The sequence below is a fragment of the Drosophila bipectinata genome, chromosome 2L (assembly GCF_030179905.1).
Source record: "Drosophila bipectinata strain 14024-0381.07 chromosome 2L, DbipHiC1v2, whole genome shotgun sequence".
Classification (NCBI taxonomy): Eukaryota; Metazoa; Arthropoda; class Insecta; order Diptera; family Drosophilidae; genus Drosophila; species Drosophila bipectinata.
In genome coordinates, this window is record NC_091736.1 from 21,005,713 (window position 1) to 21,030,609 (window position 24,897).

The following is a 24,897-nucleotide window of genomic DNA, read 5'->3' on the forward strand; positions in this document are numbered from 1 at the left end:
CACCCTCCTTATTAATTTTCATGGCACACACTCCCCCCAGCAGAGGCGACAAAAACCCCATTTTATGCAAATTCGTGTAGCGCCCCAGCATCAAAAAGTCAAAACGCTAAGAAAAACAAAATATTAATGATTTAGTCATGTATAATCCATACAAATGAAACAGCGGTGGGTGTCGTTAGGTGGGCGGCGGAAACGTCGTCCTTGAGCTTAATGTCAGTTCAGTTCGGTTCGGCTCTATCGCCGTACACAGACTTGTCCTTTCGAATTTTTAGGAAGACAATGGAACGTGACATATGCAAAAGGGTTAAGCGATTAATTTCAATTCGCAATATGGACATGTTTGGGATGCGAGGATATTTGTGTGGTTATTTCTGGGAGCTCTATTCGGCTGTTTGTGTTTTTATGCAAATAAGCGAACGCTAATAAGAATTTATGCTTCGAGTCTTACTGGCAGTCATCCTATGGCTTCAAATGGATAAGTCCTTCAGGTTTTCTGTGTGTGTTGAAAAATTGGGGACAATTTTGGCTGATTTATATTTACATATTTCTTAAAAAATTTAAAAAGTACTGTTAGGTTTTTTTGATTTATTCTTTATATTTTTGTAACCATTGACATTATTTGTATTTAAAAAACCTAAAAATTATAGGTCATTTTATTAAATGTTTAAAATAATATTTGTAATACCTTTTAAAATTAAGTGTTTGGCCTTTCCAAAGCAGATAACGGTATATAACGGTATTTGTTTTTCAAAAATACCAAAACAAAGTCAGGACATGCGCAAGGGGTTGTCTCTCGCTGAGAAGAGTGTCCGGCAGAAAGCACCCCAAAACGGCAACTGAGAGACTAGAAGAGAGGAACTAGGAAGCTAAAGGGTACAAAATACGGAAATGCGCGTCAAAAAGAAGAAGAAAGACGTTACTTTGTATTGCTCTCAGGGCGTAAGAAATGAAAAAGTTCAGTCTGTCGAACATAACGGCGGGGAACAAAAGTCGACGAAATGTTATAAATAATATGTATAAATTATTGCATTAAATCGATGTTAACCAACTAAATATAGTCGAACGTATATTTTTGTACACAAACACTTAGCAAACACCCAAAACACCAAAGTGCATTTAAACAAAATCCCAATTGTGTGAATAGTGGCCACGCGGAAAGAAAAGCAATAACCCGAAACTAAGCATAGTTTAATAATTTATAGAGCAAAAACAAGTGTTCACCCGCGAAATAAAAAAGTAAGCCAAGAAAAAATCAATGTTAAGGCATTTGCATTTGTTGTGGTTTGCGTTCGCAATTGTGCAGCTTGTTGGCTAAAAATCGAAGGCGGCCAAACAATTCGAGAGGAGCGCGTGCCAAACGCAAACGAAAGAGTCAACAGCAAGGAAAACAGAAAAAAGCAAGGGTCCTTAATAATGCAGCCGAAGCAGCTGATGGGGCTGTTGTTGTGAATCCTTAGAAGAAAAGGAGTCGGACGAAGAGCGGGAACGAAAGTGGGTGCGGAAGAGAGCCGAACTCTGGGCGAGTGTGTGGGGTGCTAGCCGTGTTCTGAGAGAGCGCGAGAGCCCACCAAGGCCGGCTTCCGTAGCACAACATGGAAGAAGAATGTGCGGGAACTTTAACTGCACCCCCAAAAGAAAATATTGGAATAATATTTTTCTGCATTGTAGAATCTACATCAACACCATGTGCAATATATTCAGACCCATCAAAATATTTTTTAAAGAAATCAATAGTAAACGTATTAAAAAATAAAAATACAATTGTATGGACCCTACTTCAAATTTCATTCCGTACGAGATACAAAAGTGATTAAAAGATTCAAAATTCTACTCAAAGCTTAAAGCAAACTGTAAAATTTTCATAAATTGTTAATTTACTGTAATTATTCTATCAATGCAACTATACTGCCACCTTCGTAATGACAACATTATTGTCATTGAAAACCATTTATGGAAAATCTCCCTCGTTGCTCACAATGCTACACAAGCCGCTTACACTAATCCCGTAAAACTTAGAGAAGGCTTGCATTACCAAGCCCCGTACCAAGGAAACCTTTTTGTCCTGGCCACCATATCCCTACTGAGTCTTCCTCAAAATGCAATAAATTTCCTTCTCACAAGCATTGGTACCTGTAGTACTGCTTGAAGCCAGTTATCAGCTCCTTTCATAACGTCTGTCATCAGGACACCGTCATGTGCACACTGGCAAGAACACCACCTGTTTTGAGGCAAACACGCTCCATAAATTGCAAGAAATTTAGACGATTTCAGCAAAGACTTCCTGGCGCCCTTACGATAAACGAAGTGACTAATGAAATTATGCACTAATTTGTGGCAGCTCCTCCTTACAGTCGTTTCGACATTTCCGCAGGATAGTGGCTGCGGCCTGGAGGGCAGGTGAGGGCGTCTTGCCAACAGGAACAGGAAACTTTTGCGCCACCATTTGACAAAATACACTCACACTGTGATTTTTGCCACACCATTGGCAGTTGCAAGCATCAAGAAAGTAGTGCACGAGAAAAACATAAATGGGTTCTAAGATTGGTTTTCACATTATATTAATGACTTGAAACTAATGTCTTTAAGTTATAATTAAAGCATTAAAGATATAATATAATTTCTTAAAAGCAGGTTTCTACCAAATTTCCTTCAAGTGTATAGTTTATACATATTCAAAAATATTAAGTAAGGAAAGGAGGTGGCAGTTCAATTTGCAATGCAAGGGAGCTCCTGCAGCATTCGGCGCAGAGATGAGCTTTCAAGTACACACTCGCATGAGGAGTTGTGTGGCAAATGGTGCGCAATCAAACGAATGCGGCCATCCTCGAAATGGGGAATCTCAAGTTAAAGGGGCAGAAGCTGCAGCTTCTTCGAAGAGGCAAGAGACTGAGTCATCTCAAGAAAGCTGCAACTCATGCAACATTTGGCCAACTTTTAATTATCGTACTTCAGCCATGGGTCGTTTTAGGACAAGACTATGGGCAGAGCATGGCTGCCAACATCGGAACTAGTTCTCAGTCAGGCTTAAAAATAAATTATGTGATTAAACATAACAGAGGGATTAGCTTTAGGCCCTTACTTGCAAAAAATACTAGCGACATTGTTTAGACATTAAGGACCATCTCTGCTTTCGAAAAACTTAAACAAATTTTGGAAATGGAAGATGAAACAACCTAGAGAACCAGTTTTCAAAGCAACCGCCCAACAAAGCTGCCGTCTGCAGCTTCCCAACTTTTAACTTAATTTTCTGAGTGGTAGAACGGCAATCATGCATGTCTGCAAACACAACTAACATAGAATGGTACGAATGTGAGTACGGAATGCACCTAACCGTATTCGAACACGCCACGCTACAGATATGTATATATATTTCGACAATTTATTCCGACTGAATCTGTCAGTTTGTGCTCTTGGCTTTTCTTAACTTTTTCCCCGCTGCTAAATGCTCTAATTACGCCTAATGGAATACCCAGACTGACACACACACATGCCCAAGCTTGTGTGGGAGTTGCACTTCCTTTGTATTTGTATCTGTGTAATTATTCGAGAATTCTTCAGATGGCTGTCTCGCTTCCTTCCACTTCCACTGCTCATGTGAATATTCATGACTTTGTTGCCTGTCCCAGAGTTTTTAGCCAATTTAAATGGGGGGCAAGTGGCCGTAACTGGACCGGGGCAGGAGGCTGCTGGGCAACCCACTTGTTCATCCTTTATCCTTTTTAGGATTGCCCCACATACGCTATTTATAAATAAGTCGTTTATTTTTTTACACCAACTGCAGCTGGTCAGAAAACAGAAAAAGAACAAAGTTAAATATGGATGTGGAAGTGGAGAATCCCCGACAGCTGACCATTCTTACCACCAAAAAGTTTAATATTTTTTTTCTTTTTTTCCTTGTTGCATATCTGCATAATTGAATTTTGTTCTAACAACTGGAATAAATATTTTATTAGACGCTATTAGAAACCAAAGCAGCGGAACTGAATTAAAAGTGCAGAGCAGTTTTCCAAAAAAGTTGTTTATGTAATGGCGTGGCTGCGATAATTAATTTTCGCAAAATTTAAATAAATCACGAAACAACTAAGCCCACGGCCACACATCAGCAGCATGATATATTTCTGCAGAATAAATTCAAATTAAACAAAACTCAAATGCAAACTCAATTCAAATAAAAACCAACTCAGCTGTAGTGAAAAAAAGTATCTCGTTTTAAAGTTTCAAAATTAAAACAATTGGCCTTTTGCATACTCATTAACGGTTTTCCACCTGCAGCAGCATCTCTACCATTAAAAAAAAAAACTAAAACATCTTGGCAAACTTTAGTTGGCCAACTATGAAAAGAACAACAACTCGGCTTTTAAGCCAAACAAATCTCGTAATTTAATCAAAGCTGCGTTCGGCATCGAGCATGTTGGGAGCTGGCCGCATCGAACGCAACTCTTATACGCTCTTGAGACCGAACTGGCGACAGTAATGCCAAGTTTTTACGAGCTGAAAAAGTGTTTAAATTATTTTCGTTAAAAAAAGGATATAAAATGATTTACATTAATTAAAAAAAATTTAATTTGTATCCCTTTTTTTAGGGAAAATTTCTGCAATGGAATTTTATTTCTATAAAACAAGTACATTTAGGAACGGTTTAGGCCGACCCGTACTACCATATTCAATTTTTAACTTTGTTTCTGACAGTATTATTTTATTGTTCATTTTAAAAATAGTCGACCCATTGCCACCAAATCCTTCCTCCCAAACCTAACTATAAGTATCACCCACACCGAGTAGGAAAAGCCAAAGTGCCATCACTGCTGGAAGCACAAAATATAACCGACTGCTGCTCTTTTGGGCCATTTGTCTCTGTAACGCCGTCTGCGTCGTCTCGGTTCTCGCTCCTCGGTGGCCCAAAGAAGTGGCAACCGATTTTTGGTGGCAAGCGCGGCTGCCACGGGCGGCGTCTGAATTCAAAATCCAAATTCGTGCTAGCACGTTAGCAACAGTCGCTATAATCGACAAAACGGTAAATGCAATAATGAGCACAAGTGAATGGCGAACGGCGCAGCGATGAAACAATTCAGATAATAGCATGGCCAAGTAAACGGTGCAGAAGACATCGCGATTATTGCCGGCCAATTGTGGTGACTGCGGCTTACTACTGTGATTTACACACCAAAACACGACAAACAGCAGCGAACAGACCCATCCCCGCCAAGTCGCTATCTTATCGCGAGCAGGGTCTTCGGTGCGTATGCGTAATGTTCGCGGGGGTCTGAGCCAGCTTCGACCGGAGTGTTATTAAATTCGGTTAGCCAGCTGCGGTTACTTTCGCTTTTCCCACCGTCTGCCCCAAAATAAACCGAAATTAAAAGTTACCAATGCGGATGGTTTGGCGCTTAATTAGCATCCATTTGATGCGAGTGATGTAACTTCTGGAAATCGAAAATAGATATACTTGGCTCGAAGGCTGTTTACGGTTCAAAATTCTTATCAGTTTCTGCGGGTTTTGCCCTCCGTTTGATAAGTCTCTTGGATTAGATAAATTTTCAGTGGCATTTTCAGTTTCACTTCTCAAAGAACGCTGTTATGTGGAATAATACTGATTGATATTTTCAAACTTGATTAATTTAATCAGGCTTAAATAAATACTTTCCATAGCCTTAAATAAAAAAGACATTGAAAAGGAAGGATCAGCATTACAAGCTTATAATTTTCGCTCTTGGCGGAGGATTGTTTAGCCAATATATTTAATAAAGTGTCGGTTTAAACAGTGTACAAATCTCAATGTTTCTCTCTGTTTCTTATATTTTCACTGGGAATAGCTAAAAAGTGCAATTCGCATAACTCATTTGCCAAACAACCACACCAAAAAGTAAATAAATAAAGCCGAAGTGAACGTGATACGTCCTCAACCCACATAGAAGATAAACACACAACTAGAAGCTGTCCACAATGCGTCGAAATATCAAGCTGATCGTCTTCGTGAGCATCATCTGGATGTTCGTAATGGTCTACTACTTCCAGTCCAGCACGGAGAAGGTAAGTGGGAAGTTCATTCTAAATATTTAAAGCCAATAACTCAATGCCATTTGGCGCAGCAAAAGGGCTTACAAGTGTCTCGTTAATTTGCATCACTTTCGATTTACTTCTGAGATACTTTTGGCCAGGAGCTCTTTCTTTCTTGTAAAACCCGATCGAATCATTTCGATCCACCCTTCCTCTTCCGCTTGAATCATCATAATTTTTTCGACGAATACTCCGAAGAGAACCGTTGCGTACACCGCCCTGCATAGCAATTATTTGATTGCCACCGAATATATAGGTACTTGGCCCGCCACCGAATATTCCACTGATATGCCATTGTTTTCTCTTTTCCCCTTTCCCATACCCTCTCCTTTCACTTTGCACATAATTAGCCTCACGTACGGCCAGGTGGCATCATCTACTCATCTACTACCGGGAACCGTATTTTTGTTGCTTATTTTACAAGTTTTAATTAAGTTTTTTGGGCTTGTCAGCTGCCATTCATATAGTTGGAATATTTATTTGTTGGATTCCGGAAACGGGAGGTCTAAGCCGTGGTAACCTCTGGAGATAAGAGTATTTTCTGCTGAAATGTAATTTAACTTTCCATCAAATTTTCGATTTCAATTTACTCCCTTTAGTTCCTAGAATTATGTACGTACTTGAACGTTATGTGGTTCTAAATTGTATTTGTCTCCTCCGATACACGTGGCCCTAAATTGAATTTGCTTTCTTGTGTTTACGTATTTATCCATCCAATAAGAACAACATGAAATTCGTTTGTGCTCTCTGTAGGAGCGAACATGTATACTTTACAAGGCACCCGCCCCGTCCAGCACAATGTCAATATATTTCAGCAAATATCAGAAATTTATTATTTTTATTTTGCTGGCGTGTTGGAAGTGGCTTTCAATAAAAAAAAGAATAAAAAATGGGGAATAGGGTAAAGATTTTATAAAAACATGGGGTAGTTGCACAAAAAATTCTTTATATTCATGGAACTTTCAGAGCGAGCCTCAGCTTTTTACAAAAACTTCAGTTTAAAATAAAAAGGGGAAACATAAACAATTGGAACTATATAAAAATTCCAGCAATTATTACAAGTTTTTACAGACCATGTACGTCCTTTTGAATGATGTAAACTAAAAGAGTAACGCTTTTTATAAAATAGCAGAGACCAGACAAATGAAAAGCATATTCATTACTGTGTGGCAGTGCCAACGAACACAAAATAAGTGTGAAAACACCCTCCTATAATGCTCTCTTAATTATACTTTTGATCCTTGCAATGAATTTTAAATTGAGGAAAATAGTAATTATGAAAACGGCAGCACCACAGCAGTGTTTAAAATCGAGCGTAAATCAGCACAAATGAAGCCGATTACGAGTGTGCATAATTGAAAGTGTGTGCACAAATTTTAAGGCTCGGGCTGCATCATCATCGCCGCCACTGGTCACTTTTAATCCCCTCACCACAGTCATCTCCAAAATAATTTTTCATGTAAACTTGATTTATTTCGTTTTTTTGCTTCCCCGGCGAATGCCATTCCGGAAATAAAGCCACTACAGCCACTCACTGCACTTTTGGTTTTTGTAATTTTTTCGCTTTTTATGAAGCACTGGACGCTGTTTCACTATTTATTTATTTCTGGAAGAGTTATAATTATACCAAAGATTTTGCAGACAAGATAACTTGGGTTTACTTATAGATCCGCAAGGTTTGACGTTTTGAAGAGGTTGCGATAGCGAAGAGATTAAGCCTTAAGTTGGAACAGACTACAGTAATTAAATAGATTACCTTTGTTTGGCTATTGGGAATTTTCAGAGCTATCAGCAATCACTTGGGGGTTTAACGCGCCTCTGATAATCATGCGAAGTAACATGTTGTTTGCCAGCAATCGCATAGCTCAGCTCGCCAACCGATTCCCAGTTTATTTTTGGATTGCAGCACTCGAAGGCCCACCCGTTCGATGGCTAACATCTTTCTTCATCGCAATGACAGTTCATTCATAATATCCGAGCATATCCGAGTTTTTCTGCCATCTCACGATCGAACCGATTCGAATCGAGAGCGTCAGTTTCGAAAGGAAAATAAATCACAAAACTCGCACGCAAGTCAATCACACATTTAATTTAGTTTAATTGTTAGCAGCAGGGGCTGGTTACATAACAAATTGATTAGTTTTCGCCTCTTTGTTGGTCTTGGCTGCTTTGTGCGTTAATTACTTTGGCCAACCACTCTGTGTCCCGCTGCTTCCTAATACAGAGTCTAAAATCAACTTTCTCCTTTCCCGTCAAAACTTTCCACTCGCACCTAATGGATTAGATCCCGACCTGCAGAGCTCGGGCTGAGAACTTTAAATAAATTAAATAAAGAGTTTAATAAGCAATTAATAAGCCATAATGCAGGAGCCTGGCTGAAAGGCTTAAAAAGTGGCTTTCATTCTCCATATGAATCATGAATTTGGTTCGAAAAGAATTTGCATTGCAGACTTCCCCCTGCTTGGAGCTCAAAGATGTTTCTGCATCGCAAATGCAAATGAGTCCATCAGCAATGCAAATTCAGACAGAAACTTTACCCAGAAGTTGCTCTTCGATTACGAGCTATTATAACGAGTTCCACTTAACTTTTACGGCTCTGCCCAAATATGAACATAATGGCTCCGAATGTGCTATAAATATTTCAAGTTCAAACTAAAACACTTTCCAAGACCTTAACGCCTCATGAATTCGATTTATAGCTCTGTGTAGCTCGTGGATCTGCATATCCCATATAAAAACACCCGATTATTTACTCACAAAAAACAAATCTGCATGACCAGAAAAAAAAGCAAACATGACATTTGCGTGACAGCAAGTTACGCTCTGGTTGACAATCCAAATCCAATCGCTCCGAGCCTCCCAACAAAAACAGCACTCACTTGAAAAGAATGCCAAAGATACAGCAAAAAGTTAATTTGCTCTTGAAAACGCTTCAAATTATCGTCGCTCGATGGAAATTAATTTTAATTAAGTTCAATAGACGGCGATGATCGAACTGGTTTCTATAGAAAACGCTGATGACGAAAGCGGGCGACCCGAGTACACCCTTCGTTAGGGAAGTTTAATGGGGATATTCCGGGAACTTCTATCCACGAAACTTGAATTTGATGGTTTTAATTGCACTCCACTTAAAAACAGGGCTAGTCCGGTGTGGCTTTGAAACACAAAATATTATTAAACTAGCACCCCGTCCGAGTGTTACGTTCTCCAACCACAAGCACAAAATTAGCATTTTATCAGAAAGGTTGGCCTTTCGAGAGCCGGCTGCCAATGACAACTGGCCCGGCTTACAAACTTTTGGTTGATTCTTTGGCATTTGATGAGCGCTTTGATTTACTATGAATAATTAATTCTTATCTGCAGACAGGCTTGGCTTTTGATTTTGTTCAACTAATTCGCGTCCGGGGCCGGGGGGACTGGGCCTAGAGGTCACAGTCGGCTTAAACGACAAACTTCTCGTCCAACCGGCTGGGACATCAATTTTTGAATGGGCCCAACCGGTTATCTGCTGCTCTCCCCCACTTGCCATGTTTTTCTGAAATGACCATCTGTTTCAGCCTTTTGTTGGCGTTTGCTTTTTCTGAGTTGCTGCGGGGGACGCACTGTTTTCAAACGAAATTGCTGATGTGCCCTTTCGGCTAAATTTTGGCGCTTCGTTACCAAAGATAGTGCAGATGGAATGATTATTTTTTAGATTGTTTTATGTCAAATATATTCCACAAAAAAAAATATATTTTAGGAATGAAAATATATTGAAAAATACAGTATTAGACTGGAGTAAAATAATACTATATAAATGAAATTTGTTAGTACTTGTCGATAAAGTACCATTTAGTCCTAGAGATGAGCCGAGACTATTGTTCTTCCTGCCTTCGAGATGCCTTCTCCTTCACGGCTACTGCAGCCGCTGTTGCCTTTTCCTTGGCGGCCACTGCTGCGGCCGACACTTTTTGCTGGGCTTGTAAGGCCGTCGTCGAGGCTCTTTCCTTCAACACCGACGCTGCCGCCGACGCCTTCTCCTTCGTGGCTCCTGCCGCCGAGGTGGCAGCCTGTGAAGTGGCAACTGCCGCCGCCGAGACCCGCTCCTTGACGGCCGCTGCTGCCCCCACGAGCTTCTCCTTGGCGGCAATGGCAGTCGCCGAGGCCTTGTCCCGCAGAGCGATCGCCGATGCCGATGCCGTTGCCTTGTCCTTGGCCGCCGAGGCAGCAGCGGATGCCTTCTCCTTGGCAGCGCTGGCTGCTGCCACGGTGGAGTCCTTAGCAGCAACGGCCGCTGCCTGGCCCTTCTCTTTGGCGGAGCTTGCCGCCGCTGCCGCCTTGTCTTTGGCAGCACTGGCGGCTGCTGCGGTCTTGTCCTTGGCCGTCGTGGCGGCGGTAGCCGCTGTATCCTTTGCCGCAGACGCTGTAGAGGAAACCGCAGCAGCCGCATTGGCCGCCAGCTGCCTGGCCGACGCGGCTGCGGGAGCGTCATCCGCTTTTTTCTGGTTATCTGCCATTACTTAACGCAGCCGTAACCCAACGCATCCGGGCAAGGTCGTCTGGCTCACCTCAATAGCTTGCCCCCTTCGGACTTGGCCAACTCTTTTGCGGACTCGCCTGTGCGTGAATACACGGCGAACAATTTTTGATGCTGGATCGAAAAGATATTAGGAGAAGTGAAGTGTCTAGAAGTGTCACATTCCATGCTTCTATGATTTTTTATTTTTAAGTAGAAGGTAGAGTAACTTTCGTGAAAATATTACTTTTTTTTTTTTGTGTAAAAACCGGTCACGCTACCACCTTTGGGCCACTTTCGATTTTGTTTGCTGATTTTTTTGTTGTTATTTACAACTGGTTTGGACTGCTTCCTACTACAGCCAGTGGCAGAAGCCTCAAATGGCATAACAAAGATAAATGCGGCTGGGAAGAGACTTTATTGTCCCATCTAGACAAACAAGAAGTGACTGACCAACTCTAAACTATCAATCGAACTAGGCCAAGTAGTAAGACAGTATAGGGATTAGCATGTTCTTGAAAACCTCAAATTGTTTATAAAAGCTGATCGCACATTAATCACATTCGAAGAAATCGAGTAGCCCGTAACCTTTAACCACTTAACCAGGCTCATCTCGAAAATAATGCCACAGAAATAAACATAAAAGTCTGCAAGAGACTGGCAGGGGGACCTGAGGCCCTGGCGGGCACTTTGTTTGCCCAACTCTCGTCAGCTTAACGTGTTTTGCGTCATAAAGTTCAAGTTCATTATGCCAACGAAAGGAGAGAAGACCAGCGAGTACAAAAAACACATAACAATATAACAACCAGTTAACAACTCACATGATGAGGGCGGCCGCTGGCGCCCACTAGGCACCAGTCCAGGAAAAGGAAAACAACAACACTTCGGCCAAGTGCTACTCGCCACCGAGGCGGTTGCTCAAACAAACAAACAAACACTGCCAAACAAAAACAAAAGTGGAGCCCCGGAGACGGCTCGGCTTCTTTTTTAATGCATGCCTTATTTAAGGCATTAAATAATTATTGTTTAATGATGGGCAGCCGCCGGAGTTGGGCAACAACCGCCGAAGCGGCGTGAGAAAAGGGGAACTGGACGCTGGCTGACCCATTTAATTGTTACAGTTTCTGAGTGACCTTCAAAGGGGTTTATTGCAGGGCGATTACACTTTTCTGCTATTTATAGAATTTACCTTCCAACTCGATCACTTAAAACCAATCCGAAAACCCGGTTGAGCTCTCAAGCCCCCAAAGACCCCGCTCGTGACTCATGACCAGCTCACATTTAAATGTCAATTTAAAGATGATCATTTAAATACGAATTTGAAGCCCGGGCAAGTGAAAGTACGGTCTCGACCACAAATGCAATAATGCCAGCCGAGCAGCAGAAAATTGAACAATTCGAGAAAGTCCAACGGGGAAACAATTCAAATGCATGAAATACTGTCGCCAATTGTCGGTTGTATTCCGCTCGCTTTTATTTTTTATCTCCTCGCAGCCGACTGAATACCAACCGCCTTGTGGGGCTCTGCTCCATTCCCGTCTTAATTCGTTGTGTTTTTCGATTTTCGGGCATTTGCAGCCGACTTGGCGGCCAGTGGCATTCACCTCCGCTTTGTCTCCCTTTTTGGCCAACGGCAGTAGTTGATATTCCATTGTTTGCGGCTTGTGTGGCGAAAAGGTCAGCCATTGGGCCATGATTGCTTCTGGGACGTCACGTCATATGCCAAAAAACCACAAACGGCTCAAACTATTCCTAAACAAACGCTCTAATTTGTTCCGCAAATAATTCTCTTTCGGCCACACTGCACTGCGCCGACCTATAAATTGTAATCCTATTGGACGCATTGATTAGCTATTTATTGAAATGTGGTCGGGAACTAACCGCATGCACTTGCCAATAAACTAATTAAAACTTTGCCCACTCGATTGGATGAACTCTAGACTGCCAAACCGCAGTGGATAATAATGAGAAGGTCGGATAGAGCGCTTTCGGGGTCAATTATTTTTGTTTCCTAATGGCAGTGACAATCCAAGCAGCAAGATGGTGTTCTACCCATTAGTTTTGTTTTAATTCTCCTCGTTTTGTATTATTGTGTTCCGACTGCCTATGACAGTGTGCCCCCTCCGGCTCTGCAAACAGTGCATCTATCAACTGATTGTTGAACTGTCTGGAATTGTATCTCTTTGCATGCGATTCTGCTGTATTTCTAACAACGGTCCATGAACGAGCTCACTCTAGCCTGACTGATGACATGTGCTGGCTCTCACATGACGAACAGTGTTCCCAAATATATTCAAGCTATAGGGTGTAGAAATAATACAAATATGATAACAAGTAGAGCCAAGAAAGAGCTCCTATTTTGCACAAAAAGAGGCCAAGTACTTTATTCATTGTTAGACCTCCCATTCCAATCATTTCAAGACACTGTGGCTGCCTATTTTTCATTTTCCTTCTTAGAGGGCGTCACCAGCTGCCGGACTCCCATTTGTGCTTAATCATTGAAAATTCAGCCCGACCATGAGTCACATATCCAGTGCCAGACGAAATGAAAAGCCCAGAAAGGCAATCAAGCTGGGTCGGATAGAAGACTGGGATGCCGGGGAAAACAAAAGCCAGAGATACCAATAACAGAGTCCACAATTTGTTATGGTTGTCTATATGACTTCGGCTCAAGTCCGCTTTAATGGATGACCCACATTGGCGGCCACCAGTTGATTACAAAGTGCACTAATGGGGGTCGAGGCGTGAATATTTCGAGCTAATTTCCAGCTCGGCCTTAATTGATTTTCTTCTTTTACGAAACATCATAGTTGGGCGTGGCCCACCGCAATGGTCTATGTCCGGGGTGTTCGAAATCCCAATTCAGGGAACCAGACTTCACACAAAGTCCTCTACAATTTATGCAGAACATTTTCATATATTTTATGAAGAGATCTCTTGTCGCTTCCAAGGAACAGAGCTCTTGTCTTCTCGGCTTTTGGTGTTTTGGGCTGTCTGGCAGGGGCGGCAGGCCAAGGGGCGTGGCTGAACAAGTCGTCGGCACTTAGGCAAAGTCACTCACTGCGGCAATTTGGACACAAAACAGCGAGACACACACACAGCCCGAAACCTCAAACATGCAACAGCTGCTGCCACACGGCTGCAACTTGCAATTTATTGCAGCTTCATCTACTGTGGCACTAACTGCTGGCGATGCCAGAGGGGGTTTGGCCACGAGTGGCTGCACAAATGCTTGTGGCCCCCAATATTAAGTGCCTAGAACGCCTGGTTAGCCCTGAAAGAGGCTATAAAACCAACAATAATTTTCCCAGATAATTGCGAGAGTATCCTTTAAAATAAAGTCCTAACAAGGATGGATATGGATTACCCCCACATGCATGGCTTTTCACTTAATTTCCAAAAATATAACACATTTGGAGAAACTTTCTAGCTGAAAAGGGCAGCCATATGATAGAAGCTAGGGATCGTTGAACTATCGTTTATCAAAAAGTAGAACGTTACTGTAACAGCTTATCTTGACAAAAGTTTGTTGGAAAGGTTGGAAATATAATTGAATCATTAACTCTACCGAAACTATAATAAGGTAAAACATATAAAAAACATAAATTATTTGTTTGATTTACGCCACACATATTAAAAAAAAAAAACTAAGCATTAAAATCCCAATTTCGATAAAGAGCGACAAACGATACCTTTACGGAAATGCGACGATATGATACCCGATACTTAAAAAAAGTCCCATTAAAAAACAAACAAAAAAAGATCTAAAAAAACCTAAGTAATAAAACGGGCTGAAGACCACGATTCCAAATTCTTCTAGCACGGTCTTTGGGGAGTCTAATTTATCTGGAGATTTATTTAACCGCTTTTTTATTCAAAGTATCCTCTACCAGGGGCGAGCCAAGCTGGATGTGTATATCCGTGTTTCGGATGTACCACTCCTATCCTCCCAATTTTCTTTTAAACTCGGTTTTGTACATTTTTTATCTAATTTAGGTGAGTCTTAGCCGCAACTCCAGAATCTTCGATACCTTATTTCCATTTTGGTTAATATATTGCTGTTTAAATCCGTTTCTTATTAAAAATATCCTTATAACATTCTACATTTTTTATGCACTTTTGAGTGCTTTGAAAGAAGCCAATATCGGAATCAGATTAATAAGCCAATGACTCCTCTAAAATTTTCCCGAGTTGGCTGCATTCCTCCCAGTAAGATACATTCCCACAAATACCTTGAATACCGGGTATAAATCCTGGGACCAATGTAAGTATTGAGTGGTATTGAAGTCTCTCTAACTGCATATCTTCAATTTCAATTAAAACCCATGTAAAGAAACTACGGAAAAACGTTATAAGCTTTTAATGACAGATTTATATTGTGACCTTAGCGGAAATAGAAAGGAAGATCAAGCCCGGACAAAAACCAATAACATTTTATATATTTAATTGAGTTTCGCAAGACAAAAAGAAACTCGTTTGGGGCTGCCACCGCTGCTGTCATTCGGCTGCCACTGTGCCCCGCTTGGTTACCCATAAACAAAAAAAAACACACACAATAAAAAAGAGAAGACAACGAAGATGCCACACAAATTTTGCTACCAAACAATTTGCAATTGTTGGTGGCGGTGCTGATGCGGCCGCAATTTGGTTGGCATCGCACACAATTTCCATGCCACCGTGCTACAAGTAGTTGCATAACGCGCTGCAGTTGCCGCCACACAGTCATCCATCGGGGCCGGCTCGGGGTCACTCGGGGGTGTGGAGAGGACTCACATCACATGTGAGTTTTCCCATTAACTTGTTGGGATCAATCCATCGCTGGTGTTGGCCAAACACACCAGATAATTATTATTTCTGTTTGCTTTGAAGCCCCAAGCCGCTTTCATGGGTCGTTGGACACTTTTCTCGATTTTCCAGCTCGTCGCTAACTCTTCCCAAAAAATCTGTCGGATTTCTGTTTGGTCGGCAAACCGTTGACATTAAAATGTGGTTTAATGTGAGGCCGCAAGTTTACAAATGCCTTAAAGAAAGCCTTTAGACATAAGCAAGATAAGATCCATTTCTCTGGTCGTTGCTTTCGGAAGTTAGCCTTGGATTTTATAATCCATTATAAAGACGCGAGCAGTCATTGCATTTTACCTTTTAAAATAAAAAACTGGGCAGCTGTTTGAAAGTGAAAAGAGTCTCTAGGCGAACTTTTACCTTTCCAGAGAAATCCCAAGCGGCATTAATATTCTCAGCCACATGCGCCTCTTACTTTCCCGATACAAGAGTTCAAGTATTGTTTTGATTATTCTGACGAAATGCGATACCCTTTTTGGTTGGCAAACTTTTCAAAATTCTGTTTGCCCCGCCCGTCTGGCTGAAAACTTAATAACAAGATTTCTGGGTCCACGTCATGTGGCAGAAACAATTTTTATCAAGGTTCGGGTTCAACGGTCGACGCGAACACTTTTGAGTTGGATGTGCAGACAAGAGGCGGGTTGTCAATATTTTCGGCTTTTCGATGGCGTGCATAGACTTTTAATTGAATTCTGGTGTTCTTGTGGGGGGTTTGGTTGGTTGGTGTCCCTTTTTGGGTGCGGCATCCTCAACCTCTAATTTGTAATGCATAAAAATAATCAGAGAAACACAGATTGCAATAAATGATAGGAAGAAGTAAAATATGGGTGAAAACCAAATTTGATACGTTCCAATTACTAAATTATGCAGTTAGTAGCTCTTCCCCAGCCCGGCTCTTTCGATGTGAAAATCATTCAACTGGAAGAGTGCACACACTCTCAGACTCTGAAAAAAGGAAAAATAAATGGAAACACGAAGCACCAAGCACTCGAGATTAAAGAAATCTTTGCCCCACTCCGACAAACAAACAGACAACAGAAACAAAACCAAATAATGGTTAAGGCTGAGTAAATTAGGGGGCTACTCGCAAAAACAGTCGGTATCCAAAAGCAAATTCAACTTGTGGCAAGAGCTGGAGGGAAAAAAATGTCACTAATTAGAAAAGGGAAATCGTTCGCAGAAGAAACATTTAATGAAAAGCTTTCCTGGGAAGTCCCAGGACGACCCACTTGGGACATGTTTTTAGTCAAAAAAATTTGTAAAATTAGTTGTGAGCCACCAAATAAGACGATTTTTTCTCATTTAGAGATAACTGAAATTCGATACACAAACTAACCAAATTCTAATCGGCGTGCTCGCCATGGCCGCGCTCCTGGCAGCAACGCTTCTCGGCACTGATCAGGGCCAGCATTTGCTGAGTCTCCCGGGCCAGGCCCACCAGCGTGCGCAGATCCCTCTCCAGGATGTCGATCCTCTGGCGCTGGATCTCGACCACCCTCTGGTACCTCTCGTTCTCCTGGCAGTATCCCTCGGCCACTTGCCGCCAGTAGCCAGCGTCCTCCTCCCGTTTGGTGCGATGCTGTCGCTTGAACTCGTTCAACACCATCGCAAGGCGGGCCAGAGCTCGAAAGGACAAGTGCCGCTTTCCTGGTCCCGGCTCCGGCAGGGCATCCGTCGACGACTGAGGCAATGGCTCGGCTGTCAGGGACTTGGCGATGATCTCGTTAATGACCGAGTCAGTGGAGTACTCCGACTTCAGTTCCGAGTCGGAGGTTGATTCCTCGACCGGCTTCTGCATCAACTCCTGCTGCAGATCCTCAAGTTGCTTGGTGTTCAAATAGTTGGCCATTGTCAAGTGCCACATAAAGGCTATTCAATTTTGGAAGTATTTTGGAAGTATTTTGTATTACGCAGGCTACGGGTGGATATTTTGTGAGAATTTTGGATTGTAGGGGTTGGAGGTGATAGGCTCAGAGCCTACTTGGATCAGGGAAAAAGTTTACATAAATAAATACTTCTCCTCCGCAACAAGCTACAAAAAACGAAATTGCCAAGCTCATAATTCACAACCAAATATATCTTTTTTTGCAATAAATCTTATCAGAATCTCCATATTTTGCCAGTGACCCTAAAAATAATCAATGTCACAAAATGGCGCTGAACTCAATTCGAAACAATTCATGGGTCTCTGCTTCTCCATACACTCGTCTATTTTTATTTGGTTGGCAACATTGAACTCGAGCAATAAACCCAAAAAAGACCGAAACCAAGAGACAAAAACAAACTCGCTTACAAAACTCGCATTTAAGGCAACTTGTTGCTCCGATTCGACTTGACGGAGCTGTCGCCACAAGCCGTTTCGAGGATAGTTTTAGTCGACTTGGCCGAGCAAATGGCAGATTCAAAAAACAAGAATTTGATGAGCTCACAGCAGTTCATTTGAGTGACTTGACTTTGACCTCATGAGGGGCAAAAAGTTTCGAATATCCCTTGACGTCAGTCCCATAATTTTTCAGTCATCACTCCTTGGAGAATTTCTAAAAATAGCCGGGCTTTGCAATGGGAGTTGCAGTCTCAGAAGTCAAATAAATTTGCAAGTGGAGAGCAAAGTTTATACGTGATTTTCATTCCTCTAGTGGCACAAACAAGTCCCACTCATGGCCCGAATCTGATGCTGATTTGTGCCTAATTGGGAGCGACATTCCATTATTGACAGCCAAACACCGGGCTCGGCTCCCCTTCAAACAACGAAAACTAATTAATCTGGACACAGTGTCCTGGAGCTACTCCGGGCTCCGAGCTCCTGGCCCTATTCGCGGCCTGTGCTCTATTGTAATTCAACCGGATTTGTGGGTGGAATTGTAGGGCTGTTTGGCTGTTTTCGAGAAGCCCTGAGGTGTTTGTTTTCCAACTGAAATTGGCATATTCCAAAAGAGCAATCTTGAAGCGTTTGACATGAAGCCCACTCGAAATTGATCCTATGTGGTTTGGTCTGAGTTTGAAATTTGGGGGGGTTCTTGGAAAATCAATTCCCAATGCATAAGCCTCACACTGAATACAATTTTGGCTCAGTTTAATAGAACCTTTAGAAGAAAAAAAAACTAAAATACAAATAGTAAATGGCCGAGAAAAAGGACCAATTTAATTTAAATCCTATTTTCCCACATAATCCATTTATTTTTATTTAAACTTCCAGAAAGGCTTTTAGCGACAAAGTTGGAGGCAGAGGTATAAGACATCTGTTACCTCTCGAACAGAAAAAGGACCTTACTGGATGACCATTCGACCCAACTAAATTGACAAATGAATCATTTCACTCTGCTAAACACTGACCCGATTCCGGGCCCAGAATAGGAGGTCTGAGGCGATTATTAATTGCCCTTTTGCGTTGAATCTATTTGTCAAGAGTTTTGTCAGAAGCCCTTTATCGGGGCTCTTCTAACTCTGATTTATGTGTGTCGAGCGTATTGAAAGCGATTTCTTTTCAACATTTTCTGGCTGACTTTAGCACTTTTGTTATACGCTGCGTATGCGTGATTTTAATTTCAAGTAGAGCGCTTTTTCGCTTTATTTCGACTCCCTCGGTGGCACTTTCCCATTTCGTTTCGTTTGATTTGCGTTTTTGTAGAAAACGTGTTGCCTTTTAGCAGCAATTTGAAACACATTTTTAGCTCCGTGTTGCTATTTCTACCTCGTTCCATTTGCACTTCTGGCCAAGTTCGTGTGCAAGATGTGGCTCAGCAGCGCTTTCCAATGAGCCATTCGTGCTGCTTATAAATAATTCACTTAAAAGTAGAAGCTTCCAGCTCCCTGGATTGCTGTGGTTTCTTCGATGTCTGCTGAAGCACCCTGTAGTGTCTGTTCAATTGAAAAGCCCAGAAACATTGTCCCTTTGGTGCGGTTGCCGAAAATCAATCGGTCAAGGCTCCTCTGATTTTCTTGAAATTAGCTTTAAGTTCAAGACAAGTCCTTCTTTAAGTTGCTTTAAAAGTTAAACATTTATTTAGAGTTATAATTGCCTTCCAAGTTTCGCACTCAAGTCCCCAAGGAGTCCTGGCAGTCGCCAAGGAGTCCTGGACAGGACAATGTAGGCGGTTGGGGGTTTTTCCTGGCAACATTTGCAATTTATAGATTATTAATCTCGAAACAAGCTCGGAAACTGCACGGAGTGGCTTCCCTTTGGTCATGTTCCGATGTATTTTATTACGCGAGCAGGAAACTTTTGACCAAACTCTGCCATGCATTAAATATTTTCAACTACACACTGAAAACAATACATCTTATTTAAAGTTTCGACTCGATGAACTGCATATTGTAAGATTTCCTAAAGAATGCCTATGAAGGGCTTTAAAGTTATCAGCTTATGTCTTTATATTATTTCTGGTATAAACTTGTTAGTGGTTCTTCAAGTGCAGCCCTATTGCTCCCAGTTGGATTGAGTTATTGGCCCGGACGAGCGTCAACGTCGCCAGTGCGGCGCAGATTAAAGAAATAAATTAAAACACTTGTCTGCCCTCGCGGGCTTCTGTGTCCTTTTAGGTGGAAAATCGAGCTCTGCGGCTACGCGAGGTGGCCACCGCCATGCAGCAGCTCCAGGAGGACTCCTCCTCCGCGGGCGCCGCCTCCACCGCCCGCCAATGGGCGCCAGTCGGCGGAGCGGGGCCTGGAGGGGCATCGGCTGGCAGCGGAGCCGACGATCCCGGCGGCAATGTCATTCTAATCGGGTCGGTTAAGGACTTTGAGCGCAATGCCGTCCACGGGCTCAAGTTGAATGGCATTGTGGCCCTCGAAGAGACGTCTCAGGTAGAAATACCAATAAAGAAATACTTTTATTTGATGAGTATTTAATCCTCATAACCTTATCTTCCCAAAATTTACTCTAAAGGGTATTAGTGGGGGTACTGGTGGACCTGGAGGACGACTGCCTGTTGCCCCCAGTGGTCGAGGCACTGAAATCGAATATTTCGATGAAGCCGGCTACATACGAGCAGGTGCCCTGCGAAACGGGGAGGACCCCTACATCAGAAACCGCTTCAACCAGGAGGCCAGCGACTCCCTGCCCAGTAATCGTGAAATACCCGACACAAGGAATCCAATGTAAGTGAACAGAAGCTGCATCCTAAGTTTGTGTTATTCAAGATGTGTTTTTGATAATCAAGGTGTCGTAACAAGAAATACCGCGAGGACCTCCCCGAGACGAGTGTAATCATTACTTTCCACAATGAGGCAAGGTCGACGTTGCTGCGAACGATTGTCAGTGTCCTCAATCGGAGTCCCGAGCACTTGATCCGTGAAATAGTTCTGGTGGATGACTACAGTGACCATCGTAAGTAACCCAAGTTATTCTAGGAACGAGTACGGGGAAGAAATTCATAAAAACCTCCTTTCAGCCGAGGATGGCTTGGAGCTGGCCAAGATCGACAAGGTTCGTGTCATCCGGAACGACAAGCGCGAGGGTCTAGTTCGGTCCAGGGTCCGGGGTGCAGATGCCGCGGTCAGCGGTGTGCTGACTTTCCTGGACAGCCACGTGGAATGCAACGAGCGGTGGCTGGAACCCCTCTTGGAGAGAGTGCGCGAGGATCCCACCCGCGTGGTCTGCCCCGTCATCGATGTGATCAGCATGGACAACTTCCAGTACATCGGGGCCTCGGCCGACCTACGAGGCGGCTTCGACTGGAATCTGATCTTCAAGTGGGAGTACCTGAGTACCTCGGAGCGGGCGATGCGCCACAACGACCCCACGACTGCCATCAGGACGCCCATGATTGCCGGCGGACTGTTCGTCATCGACAAGGCCTACTTCAACAAGCTGGGCAAGTACGACATGAAGATGGATGTTTGGGGCGGCGAGAACCTGGAGATATCCTTCCGGGTGTGGCAGTGCGGCGGAAGTCTGGAAATCATTCCCTGCAGCCGCGTGGGTCACGTCTTCCGCAAACGACATCCGTACACCTTTCCCGGCGGTAGTGGCAACGTCTTCGCCCGGAACACGCGACGTGCCGCAGAGGTATGGATGGATGACTACAAGCAGCATTACTACAATGCCGTTCCTCTCGCCAAAAACATTCCGTTCGGAAAGTAAGTACACTGAGAAAAATCAATCGCATCAAAAGTAAAACAGTTCATAAAATGTATAGCTCTGTCTCTAGTCTCAGAGCTCTTCTATGTTTTATTCGAGTGCTTTGAACACTCCATTCAAGTTATTTATTCGAATCTTCCCCCTCTCGCTTTTCCCCAACTCAGCATTGATGACCGTCTGGCATTGAAGGAAAAATTGCATTGCAAGCCCTTCAAGTGGTATCTGGAGAATGTCTATCCCGACTTGCAGGCCCCCGACCCGCAGGAGATTGGCCAATTCAGACAGGATGGCACCGAGTGCTTAGACACAATGGGCCACTTAATCGACGGCACTGTGGGTAAGTAAAGTACCTCATAATTTATTCTGCAAACTTTTTACATGATTTAAAAGCTAAAAACATCATAGTTTGACAGGATATAGTATTCTCAAAATGATATAAATTTACATTATGATGATTTTATCGTTACTAAAATTACATTATTAATGATTTTAAACGGTACGGACTATTTCAAACAATTAAATGTGCTTTTTCAAATAGATCGAATTGTATATATCAAAAGTCGTTAATTAGTAGCCTCATACAATACATTTTAATACACTCCATTTAAAGCTATTTCTTAACTTATTATATGGTAATTGAAAAATTTATTTTCTTTCAAAACAAAAAAAAAACATTTTATTCTTCAAGCCAAGCCAAAATATTTTTTTTTTGGCCAAATTTTTCTTAAAATCATCAAATGTTAAAATTGAAGAAACAAATTTTTGGAAAATGCAACATTTATTGAATTGTTTTTTATATCTAATATAAAAACCCTAAATATCTAATTCCATTTTTCAAACCAATTATTTTTATCAATATGATACTTTAACCTAGTTTTATAATTTCTCCTCCACATCGAATAGGCATTTTCCCTTGCCACAACACGGGCGGCAACCAGGAATGGGCGTTCTCGAAGCGGGGCGAGATCAAGCACGACGACCTCTGCCTGACCTTGGTGCAGTTCGCCCGGGGGTCGCAGGTGGTGCTAAAGTCTTGCGACGAGTCGGAGAACCAACGGTGGATCATGCGGGAGGGCGGCCTGGTGCGGCACCACAAGATCAACGTGTGCCTGGACTCCCGGGACCACAGCCAGCAGGGAGTGAGTGCCCAGCACTGCAACTCGGCGCTGTCCTCGCAGCGCTGGTCCTTCGGCAAGTTTGCGTGAGAGGGAAACCGCTAGACTTAAAGGATCGAGTGATATATACGAGGAGGCGTGCGAAATGTATGTGTATGATTGTCATGGTTTACCAAGTTGATTTTTTGCTGAACTCAAACACTCACTCATGATTATAGTACTATGACATTATATTGTTATTAAGTTGAAAAGGGTCACGAACTTTGTCACTTCAAATCAACTTCTCGCGAGGGAGTTAATTTTAAACGCTACCTAAAATCCAGCATGAAAGCATACAAAAAATGTACTTAGACTGATTAATTTTTTGTATATGTATAAAATATATGAACGCGAAATGACAGAAAGTGAAATTATAAACTTTGGCAGCTGAAAACTGAGCTAATTTGCATTCCCATAGCCGACGCATCTCATCAAGTCAATTAAGGTCTATACGAAAATTCCAGATTAGTACCCACGTTGAGTCCATTTCGAATGCCCCGCCCAGCTCAGAGTCTTCTCAACTTTGTACTTAACAAAACATGAAATGTTATCATTAGTTTTAATTATACACCTAAGTGAAATCATTTGAAACCTGTATGAAATATGTATGTGTATATAAAGAGAAGGAAATATTATTTTAGAGCTCGTTGAACGCCGCAAACGAAAACAAACGAGATATCTCGCTTACAATTTATGAGTATTTTTTATGATATTTAAAAATCGGAAAAGTGGATAGTCTCTGGCGTTTTACTGTCGATTGGTTATTGTTGAATGCATAAATCATTTCACAGTTTTCATAGGGAAATAGACATGCTTTTTATCACAGACATTGAACCATTTACGACGTGGCAGATTCAGCAAAAACGATTTCAAAAAGCCTAAAAAATTACAAATTATTGAATCCAAATATTGTATATTTGTTTGTATGTACAGTGCATCTATTCAGAGAACGAATTAAATGAGTTTTTAATTTAAAACATCTGGAAATGCAAGAAAAAATTGAAACAATAAATTAAAACATTAAAACAAGTGGAGCGAGTTTGCTTTTGACCGACTGAACTTGGGCCCACGCTAATGTGATTGCTCTGCGGAAGGGAGGGGGAGGCTGTGGGATGAGAGTGGCAGCTGCCATCAAATCTGGTTAAGTACTTTTGGCCCACATGTAGGTTAAACGACTTAACTTTCAACTCCAGAATGCCAAAAGGCCTGCCAGGGCATTCCAACAAAAAAGGGGCGAAGGAGACGAAAACATGGCGCGTTGCGTATACGACACGTCAGCACGAAGAATGTGGCCATGCATACTTTCAGGCGTCTTGGTGGCGCTAATTTGCGCGGTGCTTAAAAAATGACACAGCAATGCTGGGGAAGGTTGGGTTTTCGAACCAGGACAAGGCTTACTTGTCATAAAACGTGTTTCTTCTATTCGGGCTTGTTTGCTGCAGGAGGCGGAGCAAATGGAAGAGGGCCCAGATGAGGCAAACATGCCCTGCATAAAGAATAATATAAAGTGAAGTGTCATCTCCTCCAGCGATTCCCGAGGAGATAAGCCGGGTTGTTTGGACTCGTTTGGGCAAACACCCTTGCAGAAGCATTTGAGGTGTAAGCTTTTTGAAACTGCTAATGGATTCGTTTCGCTTGGAGATTCTGTAAAAGAAATATTTTGATAGCTACGTCTTGGGAATAGCTTTTCAAATATTGTTTCCCATTTTGTTTCATTTAAAAAAAACTACAAAATTTATTTTTTAACGAACAATTTCTTTCTTAAGGGCTTGTCGCTGCTTTCAAGTAATTTTTGGCTTCACATTTCACGGCATATTCCCTTCAATCAGCTCGTTAACCAGAACAGCGCTTGCAACCGCTCGGCTCCGGTTCTGCTTTGAGGAAATCTGGGAAATGCAGTGTGCAAGAAGGAAACAGGAGCATAGCGACGTCCCAGCCGGAAGGCAAACCGATTTCCTGGCGAGAAGCCTCAGAACGGAAGCTCAACTCGACTCAGGAGGACTGCCGTGGAGGCTGCCGTAAAACGGTGCCAAGCAGTGCAGGCGACAAGGTTAACCCCGACTCATGGAAATCGTTTATGCCACCGTTCCACAATGCCACCCCACTCCGCCCCCTCACATATGCCGGAAAATTGTTGAGGCGGGTCCTGTCTGAATATGTGTGTGTGCGTGGGAGGGTAGACAGGTGAATAACAGTTTTTCCCCGGCCACTGTTTGCCTTCTTATTTAAGACAGCGTGTGTCAGGCATACGCAAAAAGCCAACGGAGAAA

The 24,897-nt window shown here is 42.4% G+C and overlaps 3 protein-coding genes across 5 annotated transcripts; 1 reads left to right on the forward strand and 2 right to left on the reverse strand.

The window, feature by feature from the left end:
* Window positions 1-1,155: 1,155 nt before the first annotated feature.
* On the forward strand, window positions 1,156-23,656 carry Pgant2 (polypeptide N-acetylgalactosaminyltransferase 2). 3 transcript variants are annotated; one of them, XM_017244353.3, is made up of 8 exons: window positions 1,156-1,236; window positions 5,814-6,030; window positions 19,934-20,197; window positions 20,280-20,491; window positions 20,554-20,720; window positions 20,785-21,472; window positions 21,638-21,810; window positions 22,377-23,656. In XM_017244353.3, exons 2-8 carry the CDS (start codon window positions 5,944-5,946, stop codon window positions 22,676-22,678), a joined length of 1,893 nt encoding a protein of 630 aa, XP_017099842.2. In that variant the 5' UTR covers window positions 1,156-1,236; window positions 5,814-5,943; the 3' UTR covers window positions 22,679-23,656. The 3 variants fall into 3 exon arrangements, with proteins under 3 accessions (XP_017099842.2, XP_017099840.2, XP_017099841.2); XM_017244351.3 differs by lacking the exon at window positions 1,156-1,236 and adding an exon at window positions 4,856-5,014; XM_017244352.3 differs by lacking the exon at window positions 1,156-1,236 and adding an exon at window positions 5,030-5,236.
* On the reverse strand, window positions 9,791-10,760 carry LOC122322197 (antifreeze protein Maxi). The gene is made up of 2 exons (XM_043213721.2): window positions 10,185-10,760; window positions 9,791-10,142 (listed from the first exon to the last, which is right to left on the reverse strand). Exons 1-2 carry the CDS (start codon window positions 10,551-10,553, stop codon window positions 9,912-9,914), a joined length of 600 nt encoding a protein of 199 aa, XP_043069656.1. The 5' UTR covers window positions 10,554-10,760; the 3' UTR covers window positions 9,791-9,911.
* On the reverse strand, window positions 16,565-17,345 carry LOC108127337 (uncharacterized). Its single transcript, XM_017244354.3, has one exon. It carries the CDS (start codon window positions 17,256-17,258, stop codon window positions 16,737-16,739), a length of 522 nt encoding a protein of 173 aa, XP_017099843.2. The 5' UTR covers window positions 17,259-17,345; the 3' UTR covers window positions 16,565-16,736.
* Window positions 23,657-24,897: the final 1,241 nt, after the last annotated feature.

What these genes read in the sequence shown, in the direction of transcription:
- Pgant2 (XM_017244353.3), top strand. Translation starts at nt 5,944, where the DNA reads ATGCGTCGAAATATCAAGCTGATCGTCTTCGTGAGCATCATCTGGATG. An exon ending in CCCGACACAAGGAATCCAAT is followed by an intron (nt 20,492 to 20,553) that starts GTAAGTGAACAG and finishes TTGATAATCAAG; the next exon opens with GTGTCGTAACAAGAAATACC. An exon ending in GGATGACTACAGTGACCATC is followed by an intron (nt 20,721 to 20,784) that starts GTAAGTAACCCA and finishes ACCTCCTTTCAG; the next exon opens with CCGAGGATGGCTTGGAGCTG.
- LOC122322197 (XM_043213721.2), bottom strand. Translation starts at nt 10,553, where the DNA reads ATGGCAGATAACCAGAAAAAAGCGGATGACGCTCCCGCAGCCGCGTCG. An exon ending in AGGCCTCGGCGACTGCCATT is followed by an intron (nt 10,143 to 10,184) that starts GCCGCCAAGGAG and finishes GCGGCCGTCAAG; the next exon opens with GAGCGGGTCTCGGCGGCGGC.
- LOC108127337 (XM_017244354.3), bottom strand. Translation starts at nt 17,258, where the DNA reads ATGTGGCACTTGACAATGGCCAACTATTTGAACACCAAGCAACTTGAG.